General features: G+C 33.9%; 1 protein-coding gene across 2 annotated transcripts; it reads left to right on the forward strand.

Annotated features, from left to right (window-relative positions):
• Positions 1-1532: 1532 nt before the first annotated feature.
• On the forward strand, positions 1533-26570 carry LOC149535198 (ubiquitin fusion degradation protein 1 B-like). Of its 2 annotated transcripts, XM_089805018.1 has the most exons (10): positions 1533-1744; positions 14231-14282; positions 14569-14643; positions 16446-16470; positions 16608-16640; positions 16810-16931; positions 17057-17187; positions 17396-17616; positions 25905-26146; positions 26229-26570. In XM_089805018.1, the coding sequence occupies exons 2-10, from the start codon at positions 14280-14282 to the stop codon at positions 26316-26318; spliced, it is 942 nt and encodes a 313-aa protein (XP_089661144.1). In that variant the 5' UTR covers positions 1533-1744; positions 14231-14279; the 3' UTR covers positions 26319-26570. The 2 variants fall into 2 exon arrangements, with proteins under 2 accessions (XP_089661144.1, XP_089661145.1); XM_089805019.1 differs by lacking the exon at positions 16608-16640.
• Positions 26571-27560: the final 990 nt, after the last annotated feature.

A 27560-nucleotide genomic window follows, 5' to 3' on the forward strand; every position in this document is an offset into this window, starting at 1 on the left:
GACACACACAACTATAGCCGAAGCATTGTTGGGGGCCCTATAGGCCTCCAATTACAGGCACAACTCCAGCTAGAATTGATAACGATGGTGCATGCAAATGAAGGGCCCCACCTTCTTTGCGGAGGCAGTGTTAGGGAGCCTATTCAACTATAAGTAAAGATTTGAACATTGAAAAAAAAGAGTTGGAATAATCCCACACTTGTTTAAGCAAAGCAAGTAGATTTGAACATTGAAAAAAATGGTTTGAAATAACCCCATATAAGTATCTAATAGTCACATTGAACAACCCTACATGCATATTGAGAACACTAACACACACACACAGATATATATATTTCTCTATTTTTAATTTTTAAATTTCTTCTTCTAAAATTTAATTACACTAATTATCATTTATAATTTTATTAAGAAATATATTTCATTTAAAATAGAAACTGAAAAATAAATAACTAAACTAAAAATAGATCACAAGTTCTACAATTTTGAAACGGCAACTCTTAACTAATATGAAGTGTATTCTAAAATTTAATTACACTAATTATCATTTATAATTTTATTAAGAAATATATTTCATTTAAAATAGAAACTAAAAAATGAATAACTAAACTAAAAATAGATCACAAGTTCTACAATTTTGAAACGGCAACTCTTAACTAATATGAAGTGTATTCTAAAATTTAATTACACTAATTATCATTTATAATTTTATTAAGAAATATATTTCATTTAAAATAGAAACTGAAAAATAAATAACTAAACTAAAAATAGATCACAAGTTCTACAATTTTGAAACGGCAACTCTTAACTAATATGAAGTGTATTCTAAAATTTAATTACACTAATTATCATTTATAATTTTATTAAGAAATATATTTCATTTAAAATAGAAACTGAAAAATAAATAACTACACTAAAAATAGATCACAAGTTCTACAATTTTGAAACGGCAACTCTTAACTAATATGAAGTGTATTCTAAAATTTAATTACACTAATTATCATTTATAATTTTATTAAGAAATATATTTCATTTAAAATAGAAACTGAAAAATAAATAACTAAACTAAAAATAGATCACAAGTTCTACAATTTTGAAACGGCAACTCTTAACTAATATGAAGTGTATTCTAAAATTTAATTAGGAACTGAAAAATAAATAACTAAACTAAAAATAGATCACAAGTTCTACAATTTTGAAACGGCAACTCTTAACTAATATGAAGTGGATTCTAAAATTGAATTAGAAACTGAAAAATAAATAACTAAACTAAAAATAGATCACAAGTTCTACAATTTTGAAACGGCAACTCTTAACTAATATGAAGTGTACACCGACATAAAGATCTGCCTTTAATAATATCTTTTATTAAAATTTAATATCTCTTACTATTCATTGGACGATTGGCTTTCTAAATTCCATAGTTAATCAATCTCTTCTGCCTGAAAACGAATGCTTTACTCGCCGTCGAACAATTTCACGTCATCGGCAATCAAAACTCTTCTTAAAAGGATGTCAAATGTCTTTCCGAGCTCACGAATCAGTAGGAGCTTTAAAACCCCCATATTTGGGATCGTATTTTCGTTTATTCGGAATAGCTTGAAGTCCAAGCAGTGAGATCGTTTTGGTTCGTCCCATTTAAAAGCTTGTGCTTTGGCAACGTTCTTAGTATTTTCCCTGCAAATTCTGCCCATCTTTTCTCGTCGGCATAGTTGACAACACTATACAATTTGTGCAAAATTCTGAGGTAAGTCAATCGCCATTGTTTCGGCGGTTTTTATATTGGGATTCTATATGCGGCCGGATCCCTTTTCGAAGAGTTCTGTTTCTTTCTAAGAGCAAATCTGTCTTCATCTGTTAAATGAAGGAATTGGATTCATAATTTTATCTATATGGCTGTTTTCATATAATAGTATCATACTTAGTGTTAGATCCTTGCTTGCTTCTTCACGTAGAGATATTTTGAGCTGTGAGTTGCATTTTACGTTGATTTTGTGGTGCTAAATAAATGTCTTCCTTGTTCTTGAGTTTATTTTGTCGAATATTGTGCTGTTTAATTTGAGGGTTTGGGGCTCTTTTGCTTGATTTTATCAGAGGAATTTAGAAGTCTTTTCATAATAGCGTGGCAACATCTCCCTTTTAAGGACAAAGCTTCGAAGTTTCGTTCGAAGAAAATTAACTTTATTTTCGTATTGATTTCAATGAATTGTATTTGATAATTCTAGTATCGGAAAAGTTATACTGTTATAACCCGTGGATTACAGACAATCAAGGAGTTAATTTGATTTTTTGGAGTGCAGAGTACGTATCCTCGAGCATCCTGCAGCTTGGGTTTATTAATGGGAATTAAGATTGGATTTTTAATTGATCATTTTTCTTTTTTGTAAGAGGGATGGAAGCAAACAAAAGGCCTTATGGCAACAAGTAAGGAATAGGCACGAGCGGAAGGCATTAAGCCTGAAGTGCATTAAGCTTGGTCAGGTAGTAGCTTTGGTTTCACGCCCTTTTTGAGGCGCTGTAGAAATAAAAGGAAATTGAATTACCGTCACAAGGTACGCAACTTTTTCATTCGTGGGTGTCATTAGGTCTTTGCTTGCTATTTTTCTCCGCACCCATTTCCTCATCCAAAATGATGCGTTTTGAAAACGATGGATAATAGCAAACCGTTTGTTACACCTTTTTATTTCTTTTCATTCTCGCTGCTGCCACAACTTCTTCAGATGCCTTAACCATTGTAATTGAGGTTTTCTCTTTGTAAAGGTATGTTATAGCATATTCAATGCAAAGATCTTACCCATCACATGATGGGTATTTCTCAGATACATCAAAGCATAGTCAATTTTAGTGTTTGCATTGGAGGAGTCCTCCCAGCGATAAGTTAACCCAAGATTGTGATGTGTAAAAACATTGTTACTAAGTTTGAAAATTTGAATCCATACCATCTGAGGAAAAAGCCCAAAACCTTGGATTTTGGGCAAACTTTAAAAATCCAGTCTATGAAATATAGCGTGTATAGGTTATTATTTATTAATGTCAAGTAAAACTATCATGTAAACATAAAATTACTTAAGATATAAATTTTAGAGAGGTGGGTTTATAGATAGATGGAATTTTACTCTTTTTATACAAGAAATCAAATAACTAAGTGCTCAGTTGAGATCTGGTCAATTTGGTGCATCTGGAGTTTTAGTCACAGAGGATCAGAGCAAGGTCCAACAAGATGCATTAACTATGTCTAGGAATGCAAGTGGCTAGAGTGTGTCTCTTGATGTTGAAACAGTCTCAAGTACAATACCTAAGAAGTTTAATTTTTCTGTTGGAAGCAATTAATGTTCAAATAATGCTTTAGCAAGAACTTCATTCTATTTACAGCTCATCAATCAATACAGTTCAGCTAGCCAGTACTTTATGGGGCTCCAATATTTGTGATTTTAGCTGGGAATTAAAGGGCCATTTCTTATTTAAATAAAAGTGATTTGTTGTCACATTTAAAACTTGTGTCCGAGTAAAATGTTGTCACTATAACAGGTAATGTAAAAAAGTTATCGTATTTCTTTTAAATTGGAAACACCCTCTTGTTAATGCTCTATAAAATGGTCTACCACATAATTTTGATGCCTGAAATGAAAGTTTAGCTTCAGCACATACTTTTAGTTCTACGATTTAAAAATTGACTGATGGCATTGCTTTACATGAGTGCAGTGAATCCATTAACACAGTGCACAAGTACTGGCTTATTCTGATTGCAAAACATGAGTATTGCCATATTAAGTGGTTTTTTACCGATAAAAACTTCCTATCACTAGTTATGAAGGAAATCACTCACAATTCTAGATCGCAGGTTTCCAAAGCTATTTGGCACGATGCTTTTCAACTACAATAATTGAAAAGGAATTTAGTCTTTGTATCCGGACTTCTAACCCATCATTGCATCTTTGTACTAACTGACAAGTGTAGTTGGTGCATTATGTGCCTTTGCTGGTTTATGATTTCTGAGATCTGATGCTCTACAAGCTAGACCAAATGTGTCTACTAGTCAGCTTTTATCACCATGTCTCGCTGAGTGAAGCTTTGCAACCTTCTATGGGGAGTCTGCAAGAGTCTTCACCACCCCCATTAATTCTTTTACTGGCCAGCTATGTGTAACAGTGTCGATGATTATGGCTGCAAGTGTTCACCCTGTGGTAGACCAGGCCTTCCAATTGGAAATGGTTGGTTATTTTTGATGCTTGATGGCATGGTCTTGATCTTTGGTATCAATTAATGAACTTCATCAGTTGCTTACTAGCAACTTACCATGAAACTCAATTCAACAGAATGCTTGTAATTAACAGTTGATGGCATGCTCTTGACCAGTGGAATCCTTTTTGATGGATTTTATCAGTTTTTTATACGCTTCCTGCTGCTTATTTGCTTGTCAAAGTGTCAGAATCCCTAACAAAAGAACCCTCTGGCCTATGGTTGTGGTCTTTTGACATTGATTACATAATGAATGGTAGGCGATTTCTAATATTTGCTCACGTGTTTAAGCTAAGTAAGATCAGTAATAATAAATTACAAAAGTTCTGTGTTTTGATTCTTGAACATTGAATGAGAACTGAGTCAGGCTCACCAATTAAAAGGCACATCTAGAATGTTTACTTTCTTTTGATTCTTGATCTTGTAAACAACAAACTGGGGTTTCTAATTGTAGGTAAATAAAATGAATCCATTATTAATTTATTGTCTAAATAGGGAATAATAAATCAAACACCATGCAATTTGGCCCTAAATCAATATCAGCTGATGAGACCTGAGATGCCAAGAAAAGTACAAGGAAATGGTCAACTAAAGTTACAGATTAGGGCTTACCTGGAAATCATCACAATGTGAAATGTGACTGTGACAGAGCTGAAAAACTTAATATGGGACTGGATTAATAGTCGGAGACCCAACATGAAGGTAGCCTGAACTTGCTGAGGCCTGGAAATGTATCCCACACACAATTTTGTCCAGCTGGCACAATTATACTCTATTGGAGTAACTTTTGTTCACTGCCGAGTTTGTCCTCTCTTACTATAGAATATGTTTGCTTGCTTGTGTGCGCATGTTTGAAAATAGTACAGTGCTGGGGAGCACCATTGGGAGCTTGTTCTGCACAAAGAGGAGTGATTGTCTTCCTTGATGCCAGGAGGCCCCTAGGATTTATTTAACAATATCAAAACAGAGAAACAAAATTGTGGATGCTTGTCATGTGCCCAAAACAGGGGCTAAATTTTTTGATTTGTTATGCATTAAAGTAATTATAAGGTTCACACCTAATGAAGAATGTATTTATGTATCTGGCACACTACATTATTACTCTAAAATGTTGAACTCATATATTAATCCAATTGCATAAGATTGACTACTGCCTTAAGTTGCTTGAAGCCTTCATGACACCTGTATCTACTGTTAAGAAGTGTATGTGAAGGACCACTTAGTGCCATGCCTATAGTATGCCAATTGTGTGCACTATTAGTTATGATTCTTATCAGAACCTTCTGCCATAAGATCGAGCAGACACCCTAATATACGTTTAAAATACAATTAGTTTTTGGTATTTTACTTTAATATTTTAGATTTAGATCCACCTTTATTTTGTGTTCGTTTGCAAGACTATTAAAATTGATTGATGAAATGCTATCATTAGATTGATTTTTACTGTAATTTACAACATTTGTGGGGTACGGTATATCCCAGTTTACCTTTAAACTTTTCTACGTTTAGCATATGAGACCTATGATCTCAAGACTTACATTGAATGTCCTTAGCTCTTTGCATTCTACCAAATTTCTTACAAACATTTGTTTGATTGCTTAGTTTATTCCATCTCTCAAGTACCCTAGCTATATCATTGACCTTAATTCAAACCTGCACTGCCTAGCTACTATGGATTGAATAAATAAGCATTGCAATCAACGCACTTGCATTTAAAACAGGAGCAAATTGGAGCAAATGACACCATTTCTGGTTCGAGGAACATGTGGACAGATCAACGAGTCTTGATCAGTCCCTGTCTCCCAAGGCAATTATTGAATAGCTGTATCTGGACTCCCCTCTTTATTACCGTTTTACTTCTCTTTGGTCCCTGTTGATCCATCCAACTAACTAAAGTCTTTCTATTGAGTGCTTGTATGTATCTATGTAAATGGCATTTAAGCATATCTAATTTATTCAATTCTCTAAATCTAATCATTCAGCTTAGGACTTATTACCTTTCATCCTTTATTTGTAAGATACTGTTCTGAATATTTTAGTTAACATAGTTTCTTTTTGTGATTACAAATATTAGCTGCTATGTAAATTATGCTAGATCAGTTGAATATATATAATTGAACAACTTGTTCTAAGCTTAGGGGCTAAAACAATCTAGGATGTATTGTGCAAGTGTAGCAAATCATACGTATTAATTCACCTACTTAATAGTTCAATCAATATGATAAATCAAATGGAAATATTATGAATGTAAGCTTAGTTTTACATTTCCTCCACATCTACTTTATGGTTTACCTCTGTGAATTTTCGTACAAGGGATCTATATTTGAGAGTTTATTTTAGATTTTATTTGTTGAATTTGTTGATCAAGTTTATACACAAACAATCCTTGCTTAGCGTTTAATGCATTAATGTTTAATGTAGATGTTTCTACACTTGAAACAGTAACCACACTTAAGTCAGCATCATTAATATATCATATAATAGTTAATAATTTGATTAATAATTATACCAACCAAACTTGTAGCAGATTTACCATTTCAAATTCCTGCAAATGCAACAATGCTGCCAAAGAGGTGTTAGTTCCAAGAAATGATCTTTCAGGTTAGTAGGTATAAAGATTTAAGTCAGATACGACAAGTCTATTAATTTATTAAATGATCAACAATAACTCTAAAGGGGAGGGTTTAATTGACATAGGCAATGTTTATAGGTTAGAAACCCGACTTACAAGCTTAGTAAGTGTGGGGCAACTTGGGTTGTAGTTGTTAAGTTAACAGTAGCCCTCTTACTGCTAGGAATCTTTGAAAGTTTTTGGGGATTTTGTCATTGGTTTGCTGATTCTCCCTATCATAAAAAGAATGTGAAACTGAGGGTGAAGACATTTTTTAGTACTTGTGTTTGGTGCCAATTGATTGCATTTTTGTGATCAAAATTGTTAATAGAAAGTGCTACTAAATGACAATGAAAGTTTTATTGGATGATGCCCATAAATACACAATCCTAGGCATATTATCAAATTTGACACCCACATTTATGGGATGGTTGTTTCTCACTTATCAGTGTTAATTTGTGAACATTTTTTTAATTATTGGGCTATTAAATCACACTTGTGATCTAGTCACGGAAGAAGCTTGTGGGCGCAATCCAATCCACAAAGTGAAAAGCTTTGGGAAATGAGTTAGAGTCAATTCGAAGTTGAGTATTTTGTATATCAGAATTCTTAGATTTGGGATCGGGGTTAATGAGTGCATGAAAAGAGCCAGATTAGTATTAAGGTTGTAGTTCCAGTCGGATTGATTCGATCTAAGATACATTTTTGTTATTGGTAAATCATCATTTCCTATATACTTATATTATTGTATGTAATATATATATATTATTGTATATATATATCATTATTTTTGTTAATATATTATTAATTAATGATGATTAAACCATAGAGACATGTCTCCTCTCATATTTATATGAGATTCAAATCTACATTTGGAACTATATAAATCAATGTTACACGGGGGCTTGCACCCCCCTCCCAAACCTCGGAGTACCCGTCCCTGAGACGTCTTCGCACCGGGTACTCATGCACCTAAGTACCCCCACCTTTGTCATCCCACAACCATGCTGCCGCTAGTATGGGGACTTGGATTTCTATTTCACTTTTGTTTTTTGAATGTTACTATTGGGTATGTAATATGTTACTATGTCGAATGTTCATTGGTTCTAGTTCATGTTGCAATTTGGCTATGTTCAAGTATTTTAATTTGGTATATTCTACTAAAACATCATTTCATAACAAGCATTTCAAGTTCCAACAATTCTCCTCCTTGTCTCGTCCTTACCTTGCCATCGTCCCTTGGCCGTCCCGAAAATGAGGCCCATTTTCCCCCCTTGGGGAAACTTGTTCCGACGTCCCACCGTCTTGACGTACCCCAATACTGGGGTAACATTGATATATATATATATATTTTTATACATATTATTATTTTTGTTAATATATTATTGATTAATGATGATTAAACCATAGAGACATGTCTCCTCCTCTCATATTTATATGAGATTCAAATCTGTATTTGGGACACATCTATAACAATGGCAATGCTAGTACATTTGCAGCGATCCTAATAATTCACAATTAGGTGCTAGAAATTTGCATTAATGACATACACTTAAAATGGCATCAATTATAGAGGTGAAAGAGTGAAGCATGCACTTTTCTCTTTTTACAGTAATATAGCTTCAAATGCTAATATCAGGTCAGTATTGTAAGGGGTCTTTCAAAGCTATAGTTAAAAATTAAACTTCAAAATCTAAGATACATGGTCCATGTTTTTGGGTTTTGAGCTGCAGCTTGAATGAAGAATCCACTTGACTGAAAGTAGCCCTATATTTCCTTGGTATTCCTATGTTGTTAATTTAATTTAATTGTGATAATGAAATCAAGCTAGATTTATTTATTGAAAAGGGCGGATTCAAAGGCCCGAACAACTTAATCAACTGATCATCTACAACATTTATTCTTAACATGAGTTACATTTATTCAAAAGAACATCACCTATAAGGACTTCGATAACCACCTTTCCTGACTGATAACAAAAAAGAGTGATTATTAGTCATTCACATTATTCACTCTAAATAATACCTACACACACAAATAATAATGTGGAGTACTGACTGATTAGCATTCATCCATGCAAGTACTGATTCTCAACATTTGCCCCCCACCCACCATAAGTGTGAATGCATGGTGAGGAATTTCTAGTGCTAATCAATGATTTGCTTGGTTGGTCATTGCTTGTCTTCTTTTGGCGTGGTTCACTTGTTACATATTTACACTTCACAATGGAAAATCTTTAAATCTTGTTTGATATCAGTTTCCAATGATAATGCATTCTGTTATTTCTGAGATTGCTGCAAATGTAATAGCACTGTCTATGTTTTTTTATGTGTTCGAAAGGCAGCTTTTTCTCTTGTATTTATATTGTGAATGAGACAAGAAGAGACTTTTCCCTTCATAGGACATGTCTATTCATTAACATATACTCTTTCATACATACATACATACATATAGTATCTTTTCAGTCATATTATATTAATTTCTTTATATCTCATATATAATAATTATATATATAAATTATATCTCATATATAATAAATATATATCTACAATAGTATTGTCTCATAGGATTTATCTGACTGAAACTACAATAACCTTAACACTCCCTCTTAGTTAAGGAGGATAAACACAAGATTAAATATTACCTCAAAGTAGTATCAAGATTGGCATGATTAAGAATATCTGTGATCAGAAGATACTCACAATTTAGATATCATCTCATGATATTAGGAGTAATGGCCTCAGAATATCAAGTCACATGATATTCACCAAATACTCCAACTAATGGCCTCCTGAACCTTAAGATGCAACATATTCACCAAGTATTCCGAGTAATAGCCTCCTGAACATCAAGTTGCATGATATTCACTAAGTACTCTGAGTAATGGCGTTCTGAACATCAAGTTGCACGACATTCACCAAATACTCAAAATGTCCATAAGGTGGTATGTGCACACATATCCTCAATGATACTTACCATATGAACTTTATATTCATGGTATGTTTAAGGAAATTAATCCACCATGCAAGATATAATCTATCACGATTTGCTTAGACATCATAAGATATCCATCATAATAGAAGATTAAGTTATTGTGAGATCGTCACCTTTCAACAACTTCTACAAATACACGTGATAATTATTTGGAAGTCATCACTTCTTCATGATGTACATAGGGGGCAGGCCCATTAAAATCATGCAGTCAAACACATGGATTTTCAGACTCCCTTTGAATATCATCAATCTTTTGAGCTCCTTATCCAATGTTGCCTCTAATGAAGTGTTAGACTCCCTCTGATCTGATATCAATCTTCCTTTTCTTGCTAGAGCATCCTTGGAGAGAAAGGAAAAGATCAAGGCAAATAGCTCTTATAGTAGGGAGACTACAATGAGTAGATAAATGTAATACTTAAGGATAATAATTACTTATTTGTATATCAACATCTTTGATGCAAATTGCTCCAATGAGGGCCTATATACTCTTGATTCGTCCTGTTGATGCTAATATCAATGCTCCCTTTGAAGCTCAAGTTCTTGTATACACACACTCTTCAGCTAAGGCTCCTACTTAGAATCTTTCAAGCATGAAGCTCTCACTTCTTTTATTCAAAACATCGGTAACATAGTAACATACCCTGATTCGTAGTAGCATTAATAAATGTACTAAACTTTTGGATTTTCTTTACCAAATATGGTTGCTTGATGATTTCACAATATTGTAATTTATTTCTCTATCCTAGCCCATCTTTTCATCCTTTAATTTTGAAATTATCTGCCGATGATGTTGAATAAATAAGATATCATTTGCTAAGAGGTTTAAGACACTACAACTGATCAGTGATTTTCTCTGAATCAATACGTATTATGCTGAAAGAACCGCTACTATAGTTTTTCTTAACGGCACTGAAGTCGTCTCCCTAATGAATTTGATTTGCATCTGCACAGATCTGAAATCAATAATAATTTCCTTGAATACTTTATTCGGGTCTTTTCCTTATTATTCATTAGACTTTTCAAAACAAACCTTCTTCCTTATTCACTAATTTGTTCCCATGTATTCTTCCCATATGTGACGTCCTCCTTATAATCAATGTATCTGAATTATTCTATCTTGTTCCTTTTATTTAATAACTCCAAATCGGTAGAACAATTTAGTCCTTCCTAATCTATCATTTCCTATCTCCGACCCTCTATGTTGCTGTGGTAATCCTCAACTTTTCCTATGTGTGATGGACTTCTACATCAAAATCTTCTCCCTGAAAGTGGACATATCTTGAGTCCTTAATCACCTGCGTACGATCATGTATGCATGAATATAATCAACGCTGAATAATAATATGTTGTCTGCCTTGATCCTCTTTATACTTTTTGTAATAATCTGTATGTTAGTCATGTGCGTTTATGTAGTATTACGGCTCTGTTGAGATTGTGGGGATCTTGCTTGGGGTTTTGTGCATATGCAATGGCTGCTGCTGTTGATATTGCTGAAGGGATTTGAACACTCGGGTGAGCTTGTCCTCCGCATTTGTTTGGCTGCACTGTTGAGACTGCTGTTGCCTTCGTGAGAAGAGAGCGAAAAAAAATTGCTGTCTCTTCTTCATGATTTTCAAATTCAGAATGCCTCTGCCAAGAATTGTAAGTACTGGATTTGATAATCTTTTGGTGTCTTCTAGAGCTCTACTTCTTTCTACCGTGTCTATAATCACTTTCTTACATTTGCAGCCTGGCTCTGATACCATGTTAATTCTGAGATTGCTGCAAATGTAATAGCACTGCCTGTGTTTTTTTATGCGTTCTTAAAGCAGCGATTTCTCTTGTATTTATATTGGGAATGAGACAAGAAGAGACATTTCCCTTCATGGGGCATGTCTATTCATTAACGTATACTTTTTCATTAATATAGTGAAATTTGTCAATATATATATACTATCTCTTTAGTCTTATTATATTAATGTCTTTCTATCTAAAATACACACACACACACACACACACAATAGTATTCTCTCATTGGATTTATCCGACTGAAACTACTCTAACATTAACACATTCAATAAATTAAGCATGTTGACTATTAAACAAATATTTAAAAAATGATTAATTTCCTCCTTTTTTTGAAAAGTTGTCCTTGCAATATGCAGTTACACTTTGTACAAAATAAATCTACACTATGAGAAGTGTAGCTTCCCTCACAAATATTAGATCATGATACATAAATTTGATACAATTACCCCCTTGTATCACTATTTACAAGAATCAAGGAAATTTGTGTTATTTATGAATATTGGTTGATGAGACAAATTGTCAACAATAGTCGTCATGTATATACACACACACACACAATAGTATTGTCTCATAGGATTTATCTGTATCCGACTGAAACTACAATAACATTAACACATTCAATAAATTAAGCATGTCAACTATCAAACAAATATTTTAAAAATGATAAATTTCCTTGTGTTTTTGAAAAGTTGTACTTGCAATATGCAATTACACTTTGTACAAAATAAAATTACACTTTGAGAAGTGTACCTCCCCTCACAAATATTAGATCATGAAACATAAATTTGATACAATTAACCCTCTTATATCACTATTTACAAGAATCAAGGAAATTTGTGTTATTTATGAATATGGGTTGATGAGACAAATTGTCAACAATAGTCGTCAGGGGAGGAACAAATCATCAGTTGGAAAATAAGATGGGATACTGTTACCGTGGCATTCAAGATGCTATGAAATGTTGACAGTCGTCAAACCTGCTGATTAAGTATGGTTGTAACAGAATCTTCCATTTCCTTTGTCAAAAATGTTCCATTTTTTGACTGACATCTTAAAGATTTTGATTGTCTAGCGAATTGTGTCTCGAGATTGAATGCTGTGAAATAAAATTTACAATACCACAAATGGTAAAATTGCTTCCTTACTGGATAAACTTGTGTAGTTTGGCACTTTATACCTGTGAAAAAACCTAACAGATGCTTGGATATCTAATATTTTTCTCTCAGTGCTGAATTTAGCCAAAAACTGGTTTGAATGACTTGTCTGTTTGTGCAAATAGGTGCAGTGGCATAATCAACACAGCAGTGATGCCATCACATGCACAGGCTCACTGACAACTAGTAGTTACAAAAGGATTGAGATGCTGAGAGCACAAAATAAGTGTCATATAGGAAAAATTCACAACTTTGTGTTTGTCAGCAATCAACACAAAAAATACATAAACTTGAAATAGAGTGTTACATTTGGAAAGCACCCAGTGAGACTGGTGCAGTTTTTAATCCAAATGAATGAGAACAGATTGCTTTTTGTACACAACTGCAATTGCCAACTACCAAATAATCTTTTGGTTCTCATTTATGCCGACTATAACTTCAGGAAAATGAAATGATCTTTTTTACCAAGACAAAATGATGATTGTATCTTCGTTCACATTTCATTTCCACGAAGGCATTCTTCAGGACTTTGAATAGGAGTGTTGCAGTGCTGGGAACAACTGCAACTGAAATATATCTGATTCTATATATTTTTTGTTGATTTCTGTTACTTTTTTGTAAGAAAAAACAATGAACAAAATGAAAATGAGAGAGCAAACAAGACTGAAATAGAAGAGAATGCAGGTGATTGATGAATGACGGTAAGGTTGCATTTGGTATGCACTACAAAACTGTTGGCAAAATGCAAGAATGGTGGAAGGGGAAAACAATGGTTGTTGCATGCGGCCTGCACTGCATATCCATTGTGTCAACCACATTTTAAAGCAAGGAAGGTCAAATGGAGGGCAAACAGAGAGGTCGTTTAGAAAATTTTCCCCGACACCGTTTTACAAACAAGAGATCCAAATGCTCCAAAAACTTAATCAGTTTGTCTCTGCACATTTATTCATTAACATGAGCTATATATGTAAACACTTAAGCTACATTACTTACACAACAACCTAACTAATTTAATGTGATAATTAGTCACTAACATTATTCTCTCTACATACTATCTACCCTCATGAACAGAGAATAATGTGGAGCATCAACACAGTACAGTAACATGTGAGCACTAATTCCAAACAATCTCCCAGCAATAATTCCAGTTCTACATTCACATCCGATGAATAATTTTCAGTTACCTTTTTGATTTGATTTGAATTGTTTCATAATATTATATATATTACATGGTTTATTATGCTGATAAAGATTTAAGTGTTTAATAAGACCACAGCATATTACTTTTACATACAATAAACATAAGATGTTCACAAGATTATGATTTAATGGATTGCTTTTGGAAAAACCTTTGTTGAATTTTTGCACATGTTAAGAGAGTATAGCAGTCTTTGTGGGATTGCTTTGAATTGCTTGGTCAGGTGACGTGGTGTTATGTTCTTTGCAGTGTCCATTTTGCAAATTCAAGGTGCCTGCTTGTTCAGACTGTTTTCACAATGGTATGCTTTTTTATTTTAATCTGATACGAAGTTTTGGAAGTATTTTGTTCTTTAATGAAATTATGCTTGTCATATCCACAAAGGACTTCAAAGATAATATTTTCTGCATCGGTTGTGTAAGCCAGCATCAGAGGGAAATTTAGTGGAAACATTGTTTTTGGTGCTATCAAGGCTTGATGATATTTGCAAATTTGGTTTGACCATGTCCAGATTTGTTTTATGAGGGCACCTTTAGGTGAGAGGGAGTTTTTGAATAATTATTGTCAATAATTGGTTATGTTTGCAGTTTTTCGGAGGCTATGGATATCCTACTTCATTTGAGCAGACTTATCGATGCTATCCAGCTTCGTTTATTGACAAGGTATTTGAGGCTCTAAGTGCTAATTTTTTATTTTGCACTGTAACTTTATTTTGGAAAATCATGCTAGATCTAGTGGAAATTCATTTATGCATACACAGTTTATAGAGGATATCATAGAAGGTAAGTTATTGTCAACAGGGTTCCTTAACGCAGTAAGCCAATCCTATTAAGCCTCATTGAGACCATAGGTGTGCAATGTATGGTGCATCAATGGTCTTAAGCATCAACTTGCTATATGTTGCTTTGTGTGTAAAGAGTCTATAAGTAAGGACTCTTTGAGCCTACACAGGGTGTCAGATTTCTTATCCTGGGTTAAATATCATGTCTTCCTTAGTCTGGAGAAAGCTGCAGAGCTCAAAGAATGTTGTCATGCACAGATTCTTTTCTCCTTCTGTTGGATATCTTTCTTTCAGCTGGTCCTTTTTTTATGTATCTGAGTGCATCTTTGTATGTCATTGATGAATGAATTATGAAACTCAATGCTTAGTAAGTAAAAGTTAACAAGTATTGCTGTGCAAGGTTGAACTTATGTGCGCTGCATAAATTTGCAAAATGATGTTAATTAACTGCACAGTTTTTGTTTATCCTGACACATGGATATTCCTTGAAATAAATCTTTTATTTACATCAATATTATCTTTGCAATTTATTTATTCCATGGTGTTGCAAAAATTTCCAATCACTGTAATTTCGAAATTAAACAAACCAATGTCCTGACTGTGTGCTTCACTCAGCTTTTGTATTGTGCAAGCTACTTTACCCTTTAATACTGCATGTTGCAATGTATACCATGAAGATGCAAGCAAAAAGATCAATTTTATAATTCTATGGTGGGAGTTTCTGTATATTGTTTGTTTTTGGTATGACATTTAATCTTTTAATTATTATTTTAGTCCTAATGTGAGAGTTAGCATCTTGACTTGGTGTGTGCAATTAGTAACTGTGTATATTAATTTTCATCAACAAGCTTTTAATTACACACTGGCAATACTTTTATTTCAGTTTGGTACTATTGGATAACTGAGTAATTGCCTTTGTAATGCTATATTGTATAGGTGATTTAATTGTTTTATATATTCTTGCTTTTGTTGATTATGTACTTTTTTGATGCCAACAGTGCCTGTTTTAGTATCTTTTGGGCGGGACAATTAATGTAGATCTTAAAGGAACACCTAAAATTAGCTTTATTGTGTAATCCAGTTAGAAAATACCTAATAATTATAAAAAGAAAAACCTGGCATTCCTTATCTTATTCAATTAAAATATTATCATATGATTTATACAAGTTTTAATTATTATCATATTATGAAGTGAGTAGTCCTGTACAATTCTGATGATAGTCATTTCTTTTCTTCTTGTTGTATAGTTCTGATCATAGTTCAAAATATTGTTATCAGCAACTTAGCGGGAAAATACCAGGAGCTTGTGAATCCGAATTTGCTTGAAAAAATTCTTCAAATTCAAACAAATTGCTCTAAAATGCTTCAAATCACCTTTTTTCTCCTTCAAACCCTTCTTTTCCTCTCCCAAACCCCAATTTGCAAACAAGAAAATGTGAGATGAGTGCTTTTTGGGCCGTCAGTCCCTATTAGCGGACTGAAGTCAATATTTTGGCTAATATTGCTGATATTTTGGCCATAAGTTCATTTTTTTCTGATAAGTTTGCAAAAATATAAATCTGCATTAAAATTACATAGTTTATCGCTGCCCAAAATTACTCGTGATTGGTTTACTTATCACAGATAAGACTGCAATATTTTAATTTATGGCTCTGATGATAGTGTTTTGGTTTTGTTTTGCAGCCACAGTTGGAAAGTGGTGACAAAGGTATGTTAATTGAAATCATTTGAATGCGCTTTCTGGAATCATTTCGCATCATTCTAATTAGTCAGTCATAGACCAATGCTTTTTTGGTCTCATCTCATTCAGATTGGTCACTCATAAATTTCTGTGTCAATTTCCAGTTATAATGCCTCCTTCAGCTCTTGATCGTCTGGGTGAGAATATGCATTAAATAGTATTTCTTGTTTGTAAGAAAAATCATGTTGAAGTCCATCTACTCTATTTTAGTAATTATTTTCTGTGTGTGCATCCAATAGTTATAGTAGGTTTTTCTCTTTTGTGTCATAGATCATACGCCTTACAGATTGTTTTACTTATTTGCAGCATCTTTGCACATAGACTATCCCATGCTTTTTGAGCTTCAGAATCCAAGCACACAGCGCATGTCACACTGTGGGGTGCTTGAATTCATCGCAGAGGAGGGCATGATTTATATGCCCTATTGGGTATGTGTTATGAACTATATCAATAATGTTTTGTGAGAATTTGTTCAGGTTTGTTTCACTCGTATTCTTGTACTTTTCTTGCAGTCACAAAACTGACACTGTGTTTGAGCTCTTATTGCTATCAGATGATGCAAAATATGCTATTAGAAGAGGGAGATACGGTAAAAGTAAAAAATGCTACTCTTCCAAAAGGGACATATGTCAAATTGCAGCCTCACACAACGGATTTTCTGGACATATCCAATCCAAAAGCTGTGTGCGTGCATATTCTATTTCTTTAGTATTTCACATGCATATTCTATTTCTTTAGTATTTCACATTCTAAGCACAAAATCTAAAGATTCATCTCTGCTTTGATGATAATGATTTGTAGCAATTATTAAAATCATAAATGTGATGCCACATGCATGGATGTGCATTGTTTTTTAAGAAAATTTGATTAGTTATTTGTTCAAATCTTGCAGGTTGGAGACTACCTTAAGGAACTTCTCCTGTTTGACCATAGGTGATAGTATTATGGTAGCTTATAACAACAAGAAATATTACATAGATATAATTGAAACAAAACCTGCCTCTGCAATAACTATTATTGAGACAGACTGTGAAGTGGATTTTGCTCCTCCTCTTGATTACAAAGAACCAGAAAAAGTACCGGCTGTACCTGCTGCTGCAAGTACTTCTCAAGGTGCACAATAATTGGTCTATGTTGGCTCCCTCTAATTTGATGCTTTTTATTATTAAAATCTTCATTTTGAGCATTTAGTAGCTGTTGAATTCAGAGATTGAAATAAAATTCAATAAGATTTTTTTTCAAGATAACAAATAAAGGAGAGTCTAATATTAGCAACAGTACAATCTGAGTGACACTGATGGTGAAGGCTCTCTGTAATCCATACAGGAGGCACAAGTTGGAACCAGGAAGAGGGTAGGTAATATGTGCCTCATCAGTCAACATACGACTTGACAAACTGGAAACTATTTTCCTTCTGGGCTTCTATAAAGAGTCTTATACACCGAATTGGTGTTTTGGTTTGTGGCAAGACAAAATTTGACCTTTTACTTTACCTCAAAGAGTCTTTGATTCTATGAATTTAAATAACTTATAAATTATAGATATTTCATTGACTAGTATGTGAGTGTAATGAGACTTTAAAAAACAAAATGATTGTAGTAACAAATCACACAAAAAAATAGAGTTTACAAATGCTATAAAAAGCGTTAACTAAAAAGCAGAGTTGTCTAAATAAAGACATTTAAAAATAAATAAATTAAATTAAGACAACTAAAAAAGGAAACCTAAATGACCATTAACTAAGGTTCTAGAATAATTAGCCAAATACCACAAGGACCTGGGATACTAAAAATAATCTAATACCCTCACTTAATGGTCATTTTATTAACTTCCTTGCAGAAGAGATTACATGTCTTGTAGTTACATTGTGCTGCTGTTGAGACCCTCCTTGGATATGCAGTGTCAATGACCAAGGGTAGCCAAAAAATATAGAGAAGGTTGTACCCTTTGTCAGAATTGTCTGCAACAAGAGACAAGAGGCTGTCACTGAGATGAGTCTGCCACTAACCCTCCCAGAATTTGCAAAACTTCTGACTTGAAAAACTACTGACCAGAAAGTCATTACAAATGTCAAACCTGATGTTGGATAACTAAACTGTCCTTCTCTATAGACAGACAAAAACTGAGAACAATTGGCCATGATTTTGAGAAAAAAATCAGAAAATCCTCCAAACTATTGCAGATGAGTAGCATGCCCCAAAACAGACTGCAAGATACCATAATTTGAAGTTTTGTTTTCTGGAAAACAAAGGTAAAAACTCAAAAAACAGGAATCCTTGTCATAAATTCCACGTAAACTTCGCGAATTACAGACACTCGAAATGATTTTTAAGGTGAAAAATCTATTGAATGCAAACACGATTTTTGAGGTGAAAAATCGATCAAAATCAGAAACAGAATCAAATAATATGAAACTAAACTACGTTTATGAGGAAAACCAGTAAAGCCCAACATAATTTTATTAAGAGAAAAAATTATGAAAGCCCACTAGATAATTTTTGAGGACAAAAATTCTTAAAACCCTCCCATAATATGATCTGATCAAAATGCATAGGAGGCAAACTCCTCATCAGATTGTGGAGCAGCCGGGGCCTTCTCGCAAGGGAGTCAGTCGTATCCAGGCTAACTCCTGCTCTAATTCCATGAAACCTTTTTTCTATTAAGATAGTTTGAAAAGTTTAAACATAAAGAGTTGCATGAATGACTCAAAAACAGAGAAATAAGTTCTAATACTGTGCTATGGACCACTATCCCAGTCATATCACCATGGCTGTCTAATACCAGAAAACTTTAAAAAATGGATGTTTGTATCAAATCACACAAATAATTAGAGTTTACAAATTCTATAAAAAGTGTTAACTAAAAAGCAGAGTTGTCTAAATACAAACCACGTCTAAAATTAGAACAAATTAAGACAACTAAAAAAGAAACCCTACATGACCATTAACTAAGGTTCTAGGATAATGAGCTATATATAACAAGATCCTAGCATACTAAAAATATTCTAATATGTAATACTCTCAATATTTGTTTGTGTTGGCCAACCAAATGATTAAATAAATAATAAATAGATTGAAATTTCAAATAAATGCTGATAATTATTAATTCTAATAGAAGTGCCTTAGAGGCTGACCTATGACTGGTGTCAGTTTTCCTTTAGTGGCTGACTTAGCCAAGGTGAATGTGTGTGTGGGGTGTGTATGATGCTCATCCAAGCATCAAATGAGTTTCATTTTCCACGCATTAAATTAATGTGACATTCTGTGTAGGTGCAACTTTGGAAGATTCCTTCTTGGTATATGATACAGCCCCTGTCAGTCTTCTTTTAAGCATTACAAATTGGAGTGGTGAGGAAGACTTCACAGCCTATTGTAGCAATATTTGGATCCCTGAAAGCAATCACATGATCTTTAGTTTGAGCTACCCTTTTGGGGCCAGGTTTTTCCCTTTCTAGGAGTTTCCCAAGATATATTTTGTGTTGTATTATATTCTGATATATTTTATGCTTGTTTTTAATCGTTGTGCCTATTTTAAAATTTACATGGATTAAAGTAACTTGTAATACTCTTCTCTTGGATTAAATAGGATTTAGGGTGTATATCCTTTCATTTTGTTTTCAAGTCTAATGACTTATTATATTAAAGGGAGGAGTAGGTCTTTTTGGTATTATGCTCTCGAGTAAAGACTCTTGTGGTAGATCTCACGTTTTAGAAACTATATATAACAAGCATTTTTAGAATGGAGGTGTAGAAGCTTATTAGAGCAAACTGATAGCTTTAGAAGCACAATATGGAACATCTCTTTCTACATAAAGTTTTGTGGTTTGTAGTTTTTGGAAAGAAACCATTGTGAATGCAAGATGCAGCCTATATAATTGTTACAAGAAAGGTAAGGATCCGGGTTTTCCTTTGCCTTGCAGATTTAGTGCTCCTGGATACTATTGGCAAAATCACTAGTACGAGCCTCTAAAAGTAATGGAACTTGTACTACACAAATTTTACTTGCAAAAGAAGATTCATTTCTCAAGGATGGGTGATGTAGATGATGTGATAGAGCAACTAAATACATTCAACAGTTTGGTGAGCTAGTCAATATTTGTGTATATAAAGATGGTCGAAGAGGATTAGTGGATAACTTTTTTGTGCTCTTCACTTGGTTAGTGGGATAACTTGGTGAGGTGGTGGGTTCAGTACCCTTTGAGGTGATAAGGTGGAAACAAACATTTTTTTAAAAAAATTTCTTCAACTGTCAAGGTTGTGCAAAGGAGAAGGGTAAGGGAAAGGACAAGGGTAATGTAAAGAAGGACAAGCATGGTATGTTTTTCTAATTCTTTGACAAATCCAAGGTGAACTATTGGAATTGTGGTAAGGTTGGATGCATTAAAAAGGATTACAAGAAAAAGAATGCAAAGTCTGCCAGTGATTGAAACTCGAGAGCTTATAAAATGATGGCAGTGATGCTTTAGTGACAACCCTTTCTACACATTCACTTAAGGGTGCATGGCTAATTGATTTTGGAGTCGCTTTTCACATGATTCTTAGCAAGAAACAAGAACTTGTTTTTAAATAATGAGAGCTTGATTGGTGAATGACATACTTGGGAGATAACCTTTTCTCTGAAATTCTTTGATTGAGGTGCAGTCATGTTTGTATTTGGACATAGAAAGACCAAAATGCTCTCCAATGTTTTGCATGTTCTAGGTTTGGCAAGAAACCTAATAAATGGCATTATGTTGGTGTATAGGTGCTTTTTGACAATGATGAATGCAAAATGTTGTGTGGGATCATGATCTTGGCTAAAGGAGTTTACTTTGGAACCTTTTTTGTTTGGATGCTAGCATCATCAAGATTCTTGATTCAAGGAATCATAAGTTTTGATTTGTGCAGACCATGTGTGTCCCTAGTATATGGGCTGCATTGGTGAAAAAGGCCTTTATGCCTTGAAAAAAATTAAAATTAATAGAGGTGGGACATTGTATATATAAAAACAAGAATTATGTTAAGGATTTCTTGAGCTTTGCTTAATAGACAGGGATTTTAAATTTAATTTATGGACATGTCTTCGGTCCTATAGATGTATCATCGTTAGGTAGATTTCTTACTATGTTACTTTACTGATGGCTTCTCTAAAAATCATAGATATTTTTTGTTAGGCATAAATTCAAGGTCTTCTCAAAGTTCAAATAGTTCAAACCTTCTATTGACAACTTGATAAATAAAAAGATTGAGGTGTTGAGGATGGATATGGCTGAGAATTTTGTTCCATAAAGTTTGACAACACGCTTAAGAAACATGGAATTGTAAGGCATAAGGCAAATATAGAGACCCCTCAATAGAATGGAGTTGTAGAGAATTTGAACATGATCTTGATGGAAAGAGTTGGGAGCATGCTTAGTGGGAGCTGGTTTGGTCATGATAGAAGCCCTCATTTTAGCAAAATGAGGTTTTCAGTTGTGACGCATTTGTACACCTGCCTAAATAGAAGAGATATCAGTTGGATTTGAGAGAAGAAGTGTCTCAAGGTGTAGTGATGGTACAAGCTTTCAAATATTGAGCTTGGAAGGACAATGTATAGTTAGAAAGTGATTTTCAGGAAGATCAAATCATCCTTTATTCTTATGCAGTCTACAAATGAGTAGTACAAATTGGTGCAAATAATGTCGGACAATGAGGATGTTGTACTTGACATTGAATTAGAAGGTTAAGAATGGGTTGGCTATAGAGGATGATTTGGAGAGTTGAAAGGAAGAACACTCTCAAACCCCACTTTTGAGGAGGTATAGTTGACAGAGAATGCAACTTGATGGATGCAACCTACTTGATTTCAAATGCTCTTTTGCTCTGTCTACTAATAAAAATGAGACTCGAATACTAAAACGTTTAATGTAATTTGTGAAGAATAAGTTGTGGAAGAAGGGTGTGGATGAGAAGATGACCACTCTAGAGAAGAACAAGACATGTAACTTAGTGAATCATCTTGATGATAAGAAACTCATTGGTTGCAAATTGGTTTTCAAGAATAAGTATAGTTTAGAAGGCAAAGTTGAGAAGTACAAAGAAAGGTAAGTGGGCAAGGGTTATTTTCATATGAATTGATTTTAGTGAGATCACTTGTTGGGAACGTGACAGCTATCAGAATCTGGTTATTGTTGTTGTGTTTGACCTTGATGTTGAACAAATGGGCAACAAGATAATTTTAGAGCTAAGTGAGATCACTATGTTTACTTTAAATAGGATGGTATCATTTTATTTTTATTTGTCTTTGTTAATGATAAGTTATTGAAAAGTAATGGTAACATATGCTTAGGGCTTGAGAACTTAACTCCCACCTCAATTTGATATGAAGGAATCGAATGCAACTAAGCTATCTTAAAGGTGGATATTGAGAGAGAGGTATGAAATAAAAAACTATTGAGTCATTTGGATGAAGTATGTCTATTGTGAGAACCAAACCTTTGATTTATTTTGTAATGTCCCTTTTTTGAAATAGAATAAAAATAAATAAAAACAAAATAAAAATTATAAAAGATTAAATTAAAATACAACATGATTTAAATTTAGTTAAGTTTAATGAATTGTCAAAAGGCATGAAATGGAAAGTCACAACTCCTTTAAACATGAGATGTAAAAGGGAGAAGAGAATTTCATTTAAAAGGGAGGGGCTAAGAAAGAAGTGAGGGAAGGTGTGAATCAAGAAGAAATTAATGGAAGAGTAAAGAAGAATGAGAAGAAAGTAAGAAATTGACTTCTTTAAAAAGAAGAAATGGCGAAGGGTTTTAGTGTTGACCCTTCCAAGTGGTGGTAATTACGGAAGGTTGTACCTATCTTATAAGGCAACAATAATGAAGGGCAGTGATTCTTCGAGAGAGTGATAATTATGAAAGGTTGTGGCTGTTGCAAAAGGGAGAAATAACGAATGGTTGTTACTTCTTTGGAGGGTGGTAATTGTGAAAGGTTGTGACCATTGCAAAGGGTAGATATGATGAAGAGGTGCGACTCTCCCTTTCATTGAAGGATGTAAATGGGAGAAAGTTTTATTTGAGGAGGAGATCAAAGGAGATCAATTCGGGGAATAATATGTTATTCTCCAAGGGAACAATGAAAAGTGGCGACTTATTTCCAATGAAAGGTGGCGACTTACCAATAAGTATGAAGGTGAAATCATTCCAATACATTGAATCAACACTAACTTAATCATGACTCATCACTTTGCGAACTCCACATTCATTTAATCACTGTTCACTAATATATCAAATCATCATATCAAATGAAATCATTTAATCATCTATTGAACATCTATTAGGGATGAAGCAAGTAGACCGAAAATCAATTCTTCTATTGAATCATTCAAACTTCAATCAATCAATCAAAGAATCAAACAATAAAAAAAATCATACTCATAAAAAGGGGATCAGTTTATAAGTTAGCAGACTTTGATATTTACAAGGTGTTTGGTATGATGTGTAATACATAGAAATATCTGTTGATTTGTTTATAATGTCCCCAATATAATAATACTTGGGAGTTGATAAGTAATTAATATATTGGTTCATTCTTGCAATTATTCTTAATAAATACAAAAATAATCATATTAATATTGATTTTCTACTACTTTGATCCATTCAACATATCATTATGGTGTGTAGGAAGAAATACATGATGAGGCAACAAAATTGACAATCCTATCGAGTACACTAACACACAAGACAAAAGGTTGATGTGCTCATTTTGTGCTCTTGGGCTTGATTAGAAAGGACAGGCTTCTGTCATCTTATCTAGTTTGTTGAGGTATCCCATATTACAGATTGGGTGGTAGGGTAAGCCTTCAATTGGAACCCCTTATGATCTCAAACAAGCTAAATTAGGGAACATGGATGTCCAAGGTGCCCACCACTTGGGTCAAGGCAATGAGCATCCGCTATTTGGCTTTGTCTGCAGATTACTTTAGGGTATCCTATCATGCTTCTCCATTCAAACTCTATTGTGATAGACCATTTGAATGAATCATGACAATTATATGCATTTGTACTTGTATGTATGATTACTAACCCTAATAGAAATGACATTTCTTATTTGAATGGAATTTGTGATTTAAGGGAAAGATTTAGGGCAATCCCAAAGTAGAACATTGCAGATCAGTGCCCTTCGACACTAGGATAGAGCACATGAGCCAAGTCTTCTATGCAATTGCTCTTGGTAGACTTTTGTGTGCTATGGTCAACACCAGACTAGGTTTTGGCTAGCAATGGAAGTCTGATCCAACTAAAGAGCATTGGACTACCTAAAGAGGGTCATCATGTACCTTAGAGACATCAAACTGTCCAGTTTGCTACCAAAGAGGTAAACTTTGAGAAGGATGATCGATATTTGGGGATTCATGAATTTTGATTGTGCTAGTGATGTAGATATTGGTAGGTCTACTTGTGGGTATGTTTTTACTTTGTCTAGTCGTGCAATTTAGTTGGATGAGAAAACAGTAAGTTGTGACGTTTTCAACTATTAAGGCAAGATAAATGGTAGTAGTTGGGAGGTTTTAAAATTACCTTCCCCTTTTGCAATCTATAAAAATTGGGTTTCCCTCTTTGCAAAGGATATTTGGGTTTGTTATTCAATATATTCTCTTTGCTTTTGTTGTTAAACACTCTCCTTGGGTGCTCCCTATCTTGCTGTTTTGTGCATAATGGCTGCCTCTTCTGTTCCTCAAGTGGAAAGTGAGTTGAACCAGCTTTGGCCAGTCGTTACACTTGGGATGAATAGATGCTTGGATATTTTAGAGGAGATCCAATTGATTTATTATTTTGGTGCATTGCCTCCTGTTTTTGGCTTTCTTACCTGTTACCTGTAAACCCTTTTCCCTGCATTTCTTTATTAGGTAGGAATTGGCCTTCTCTAGAGGTTGCTTGCATGTTTGAGCAGTGTGTGCGCGCATCTGACACTGCTACTCTGAAATTGGCCCAGGGTTGGTTGTGTTGTTTTGTACAATAAATAGGTCTTCTTTATGTTGCATGTGATTTTCAGAAAAGCAAGGACTAAAGATCAGATTAGCTTTAGTCTTTGTTATGAGTGCCTGGAGTGCTTCCTTTCAATGTGTAAATTCTAGTTTATGAAAACATAGTTATATAGCGGTACTTGCATCATCAGATTCAGTTGAATTGAGCTACTTTTAAAAAAAAGCTTTCTTACACAGAGCACTCTATTAGGAGTCATTACATAGCCGGATAATTTTAAGTATGCATATTAGTAAATTGTTACCACTTATCACTACGATATTCATTTTTAGGTCTGCCTGATTGGTTGGTTGGTTCAAAGAATCATTTTGTTTCAGCTCCCTTGCTTTTGGCGAATTTGTGCTTATATATGTAATTGAGCCTTGCTTGTAACATGGTGGTTTTGTAAATCCAGAGGAAACAAAGGAGGCAGAAGAAGCTAAATTTAGTCCCTTTACTGGAGTTGCAAGGCGTCTGGATGGAAAACCCCTGAAGTATTCAGTAGCACCAATAACTTCTTCTGGAAGTTCTGATGCTGTGAAAAGTAAGCCATCAGGTTCTGGCCCTTCCTCAAGTGCTCCACAGCGTCGCCCCTCAGGGAAACTTGTATTTGGTTCAAGTGCAGGAACTGGAAGTAATCATGTAAACGAACCTAAGGTATTAGTTCATTACCTCACAGATGAGAGGGGTTAATACTTATTCAATATAATTCTAATTTGTTGTTTTTGCCCTCCTGTAGTCTTCTGCAAAGGAGATCAAACAGGATGCACCGAAGGAAGAACCAAAGTTCCAGGCATTCACTGGAAAAAAGTATTCATTAAAGGATTGACAAGTGATATTTCAGATTCTCGCTGCATCATTATAATCTTCTTCATAATGTAGTTGACAGAATGTTTGATGTATATTTTTGGCCTCTTTGATCAATGATTATTTATCTGTTATATTTTAGCAGTCTAAGATTCTTTTACACGATACTTTTTTCATGTGGGTGGTATGTAAGCATATGCTCACATGTAACTGAATGTACACACATATAATGATATATCTCACAACTCACAGATCAAGAACTGTATTTATTCCACATCTTGTTATTGCAGCTCTTGGTATTGTACACAGATGGTTTCACTTAACCTGGTATTATCATCAGCACTGTCATTTGAATATTTTTTTTTGGATCAAGGTTTCACATCCACAGTGTCATTTGAGTAATAAAGACTCGGAAATGTTTGGTTAAGTGAGATAATTGTGATGTCGTTTTTGTAGGAATTGATCCCCTGAATACCTTTCAGAGAGAGTGGAAATGGTCAATAACATTTAAAAATTGAACAGGACACAGAATAAATAAGAGTCATCTGTTAAGAAAAAAGTCCATGAACCATGTTTATGTGAACTACATGAATTTCATGGGTTTATGCGTTCTACATGAAATTCACGACTTCCGAAGATTTTTAGTTGCTGTTTTATTAGGATAGTATCAATACGCTAAAGTGTTTGCTTAGTTTGAAGGTAGAGTCGAAAATTTTGTTCTCAAAGAATACCGAGTTTTGCTAAAAAGTGATCTTATTTAGCCTGAATCGTGTAAACAAGCTAAAATCTGTTGTTATGTCTAAAACTATAGGTCAATCCCAAAGAAATAATATGCCCTTAATAAAAAAAATACAAAGAAAAATTAAAAATTTGGTTTTTTTAATGAGGTTGCTAAGGTTAATCTCACAGCAAAAATCTGAAAAGGAGAAGAGGAGAGGCGTCTGATGCAATTCCAACATTTCTTGCAGTAGCTGAAGTGCCATTTGTTAGAGGCAGTTGGACAATCTCCTTTAATCAAAACTTAACACGGGCTGTTGGCTGGTTCCTTATTAAATTTGTCTAAACTGAATATTGTTTTTATATATATAAAAATTTAAGATTAAAAATTAGGTTGGATTAGAACGGTTTAATTTCATATTTGATTCATCTACATCAAATTAAACTCTTCAATAAATTTCTATCCCTCTTTTGCTCACATTAGAGAAGATCATATGATTATGGTGCGGAATTAGAAGCATCTGGTTAACATATGACGACTGCTTTA

Source organism: Cupressus sempervirens, chromosome 10, assembly GCF_028749045.1.
Source record: "Cupressus sempervirens isolate cs-2001-9-10 chromosome 10, ASM2874904v1, whole genome shotgun sequence".
In the NCBI taxonomy this organism is placed as follows: Eukaryota; Viridiplantae; Streptophyta; class Pinopsida; order Cupressales; family Cupressaceae; genus Cupressus; species Cupressus sempervirens.

What these genes read in the sequence shown, in the direction of transcription:
- LOC149535198 (XM_089805018.1), top strand. An exon ending in CAGCTTCGTTTATTGACAAG is followed by an intron (nt 14,644 to 16,445) that starts GTATTTGAGGCT and finishes TTTGTTTTGCAG; the next exon opens with CCACAGTTGGAAAGTGGTGA. An exon ending in ATATCCAATCCAAAAGCTGT is followed by an intron (nt 17,188 to 17,395) that starts GTGCGTGCATAT and finishes CAAATCTTGCAG; the next exon opens with GTTGGAGACTACCTTAAGGA.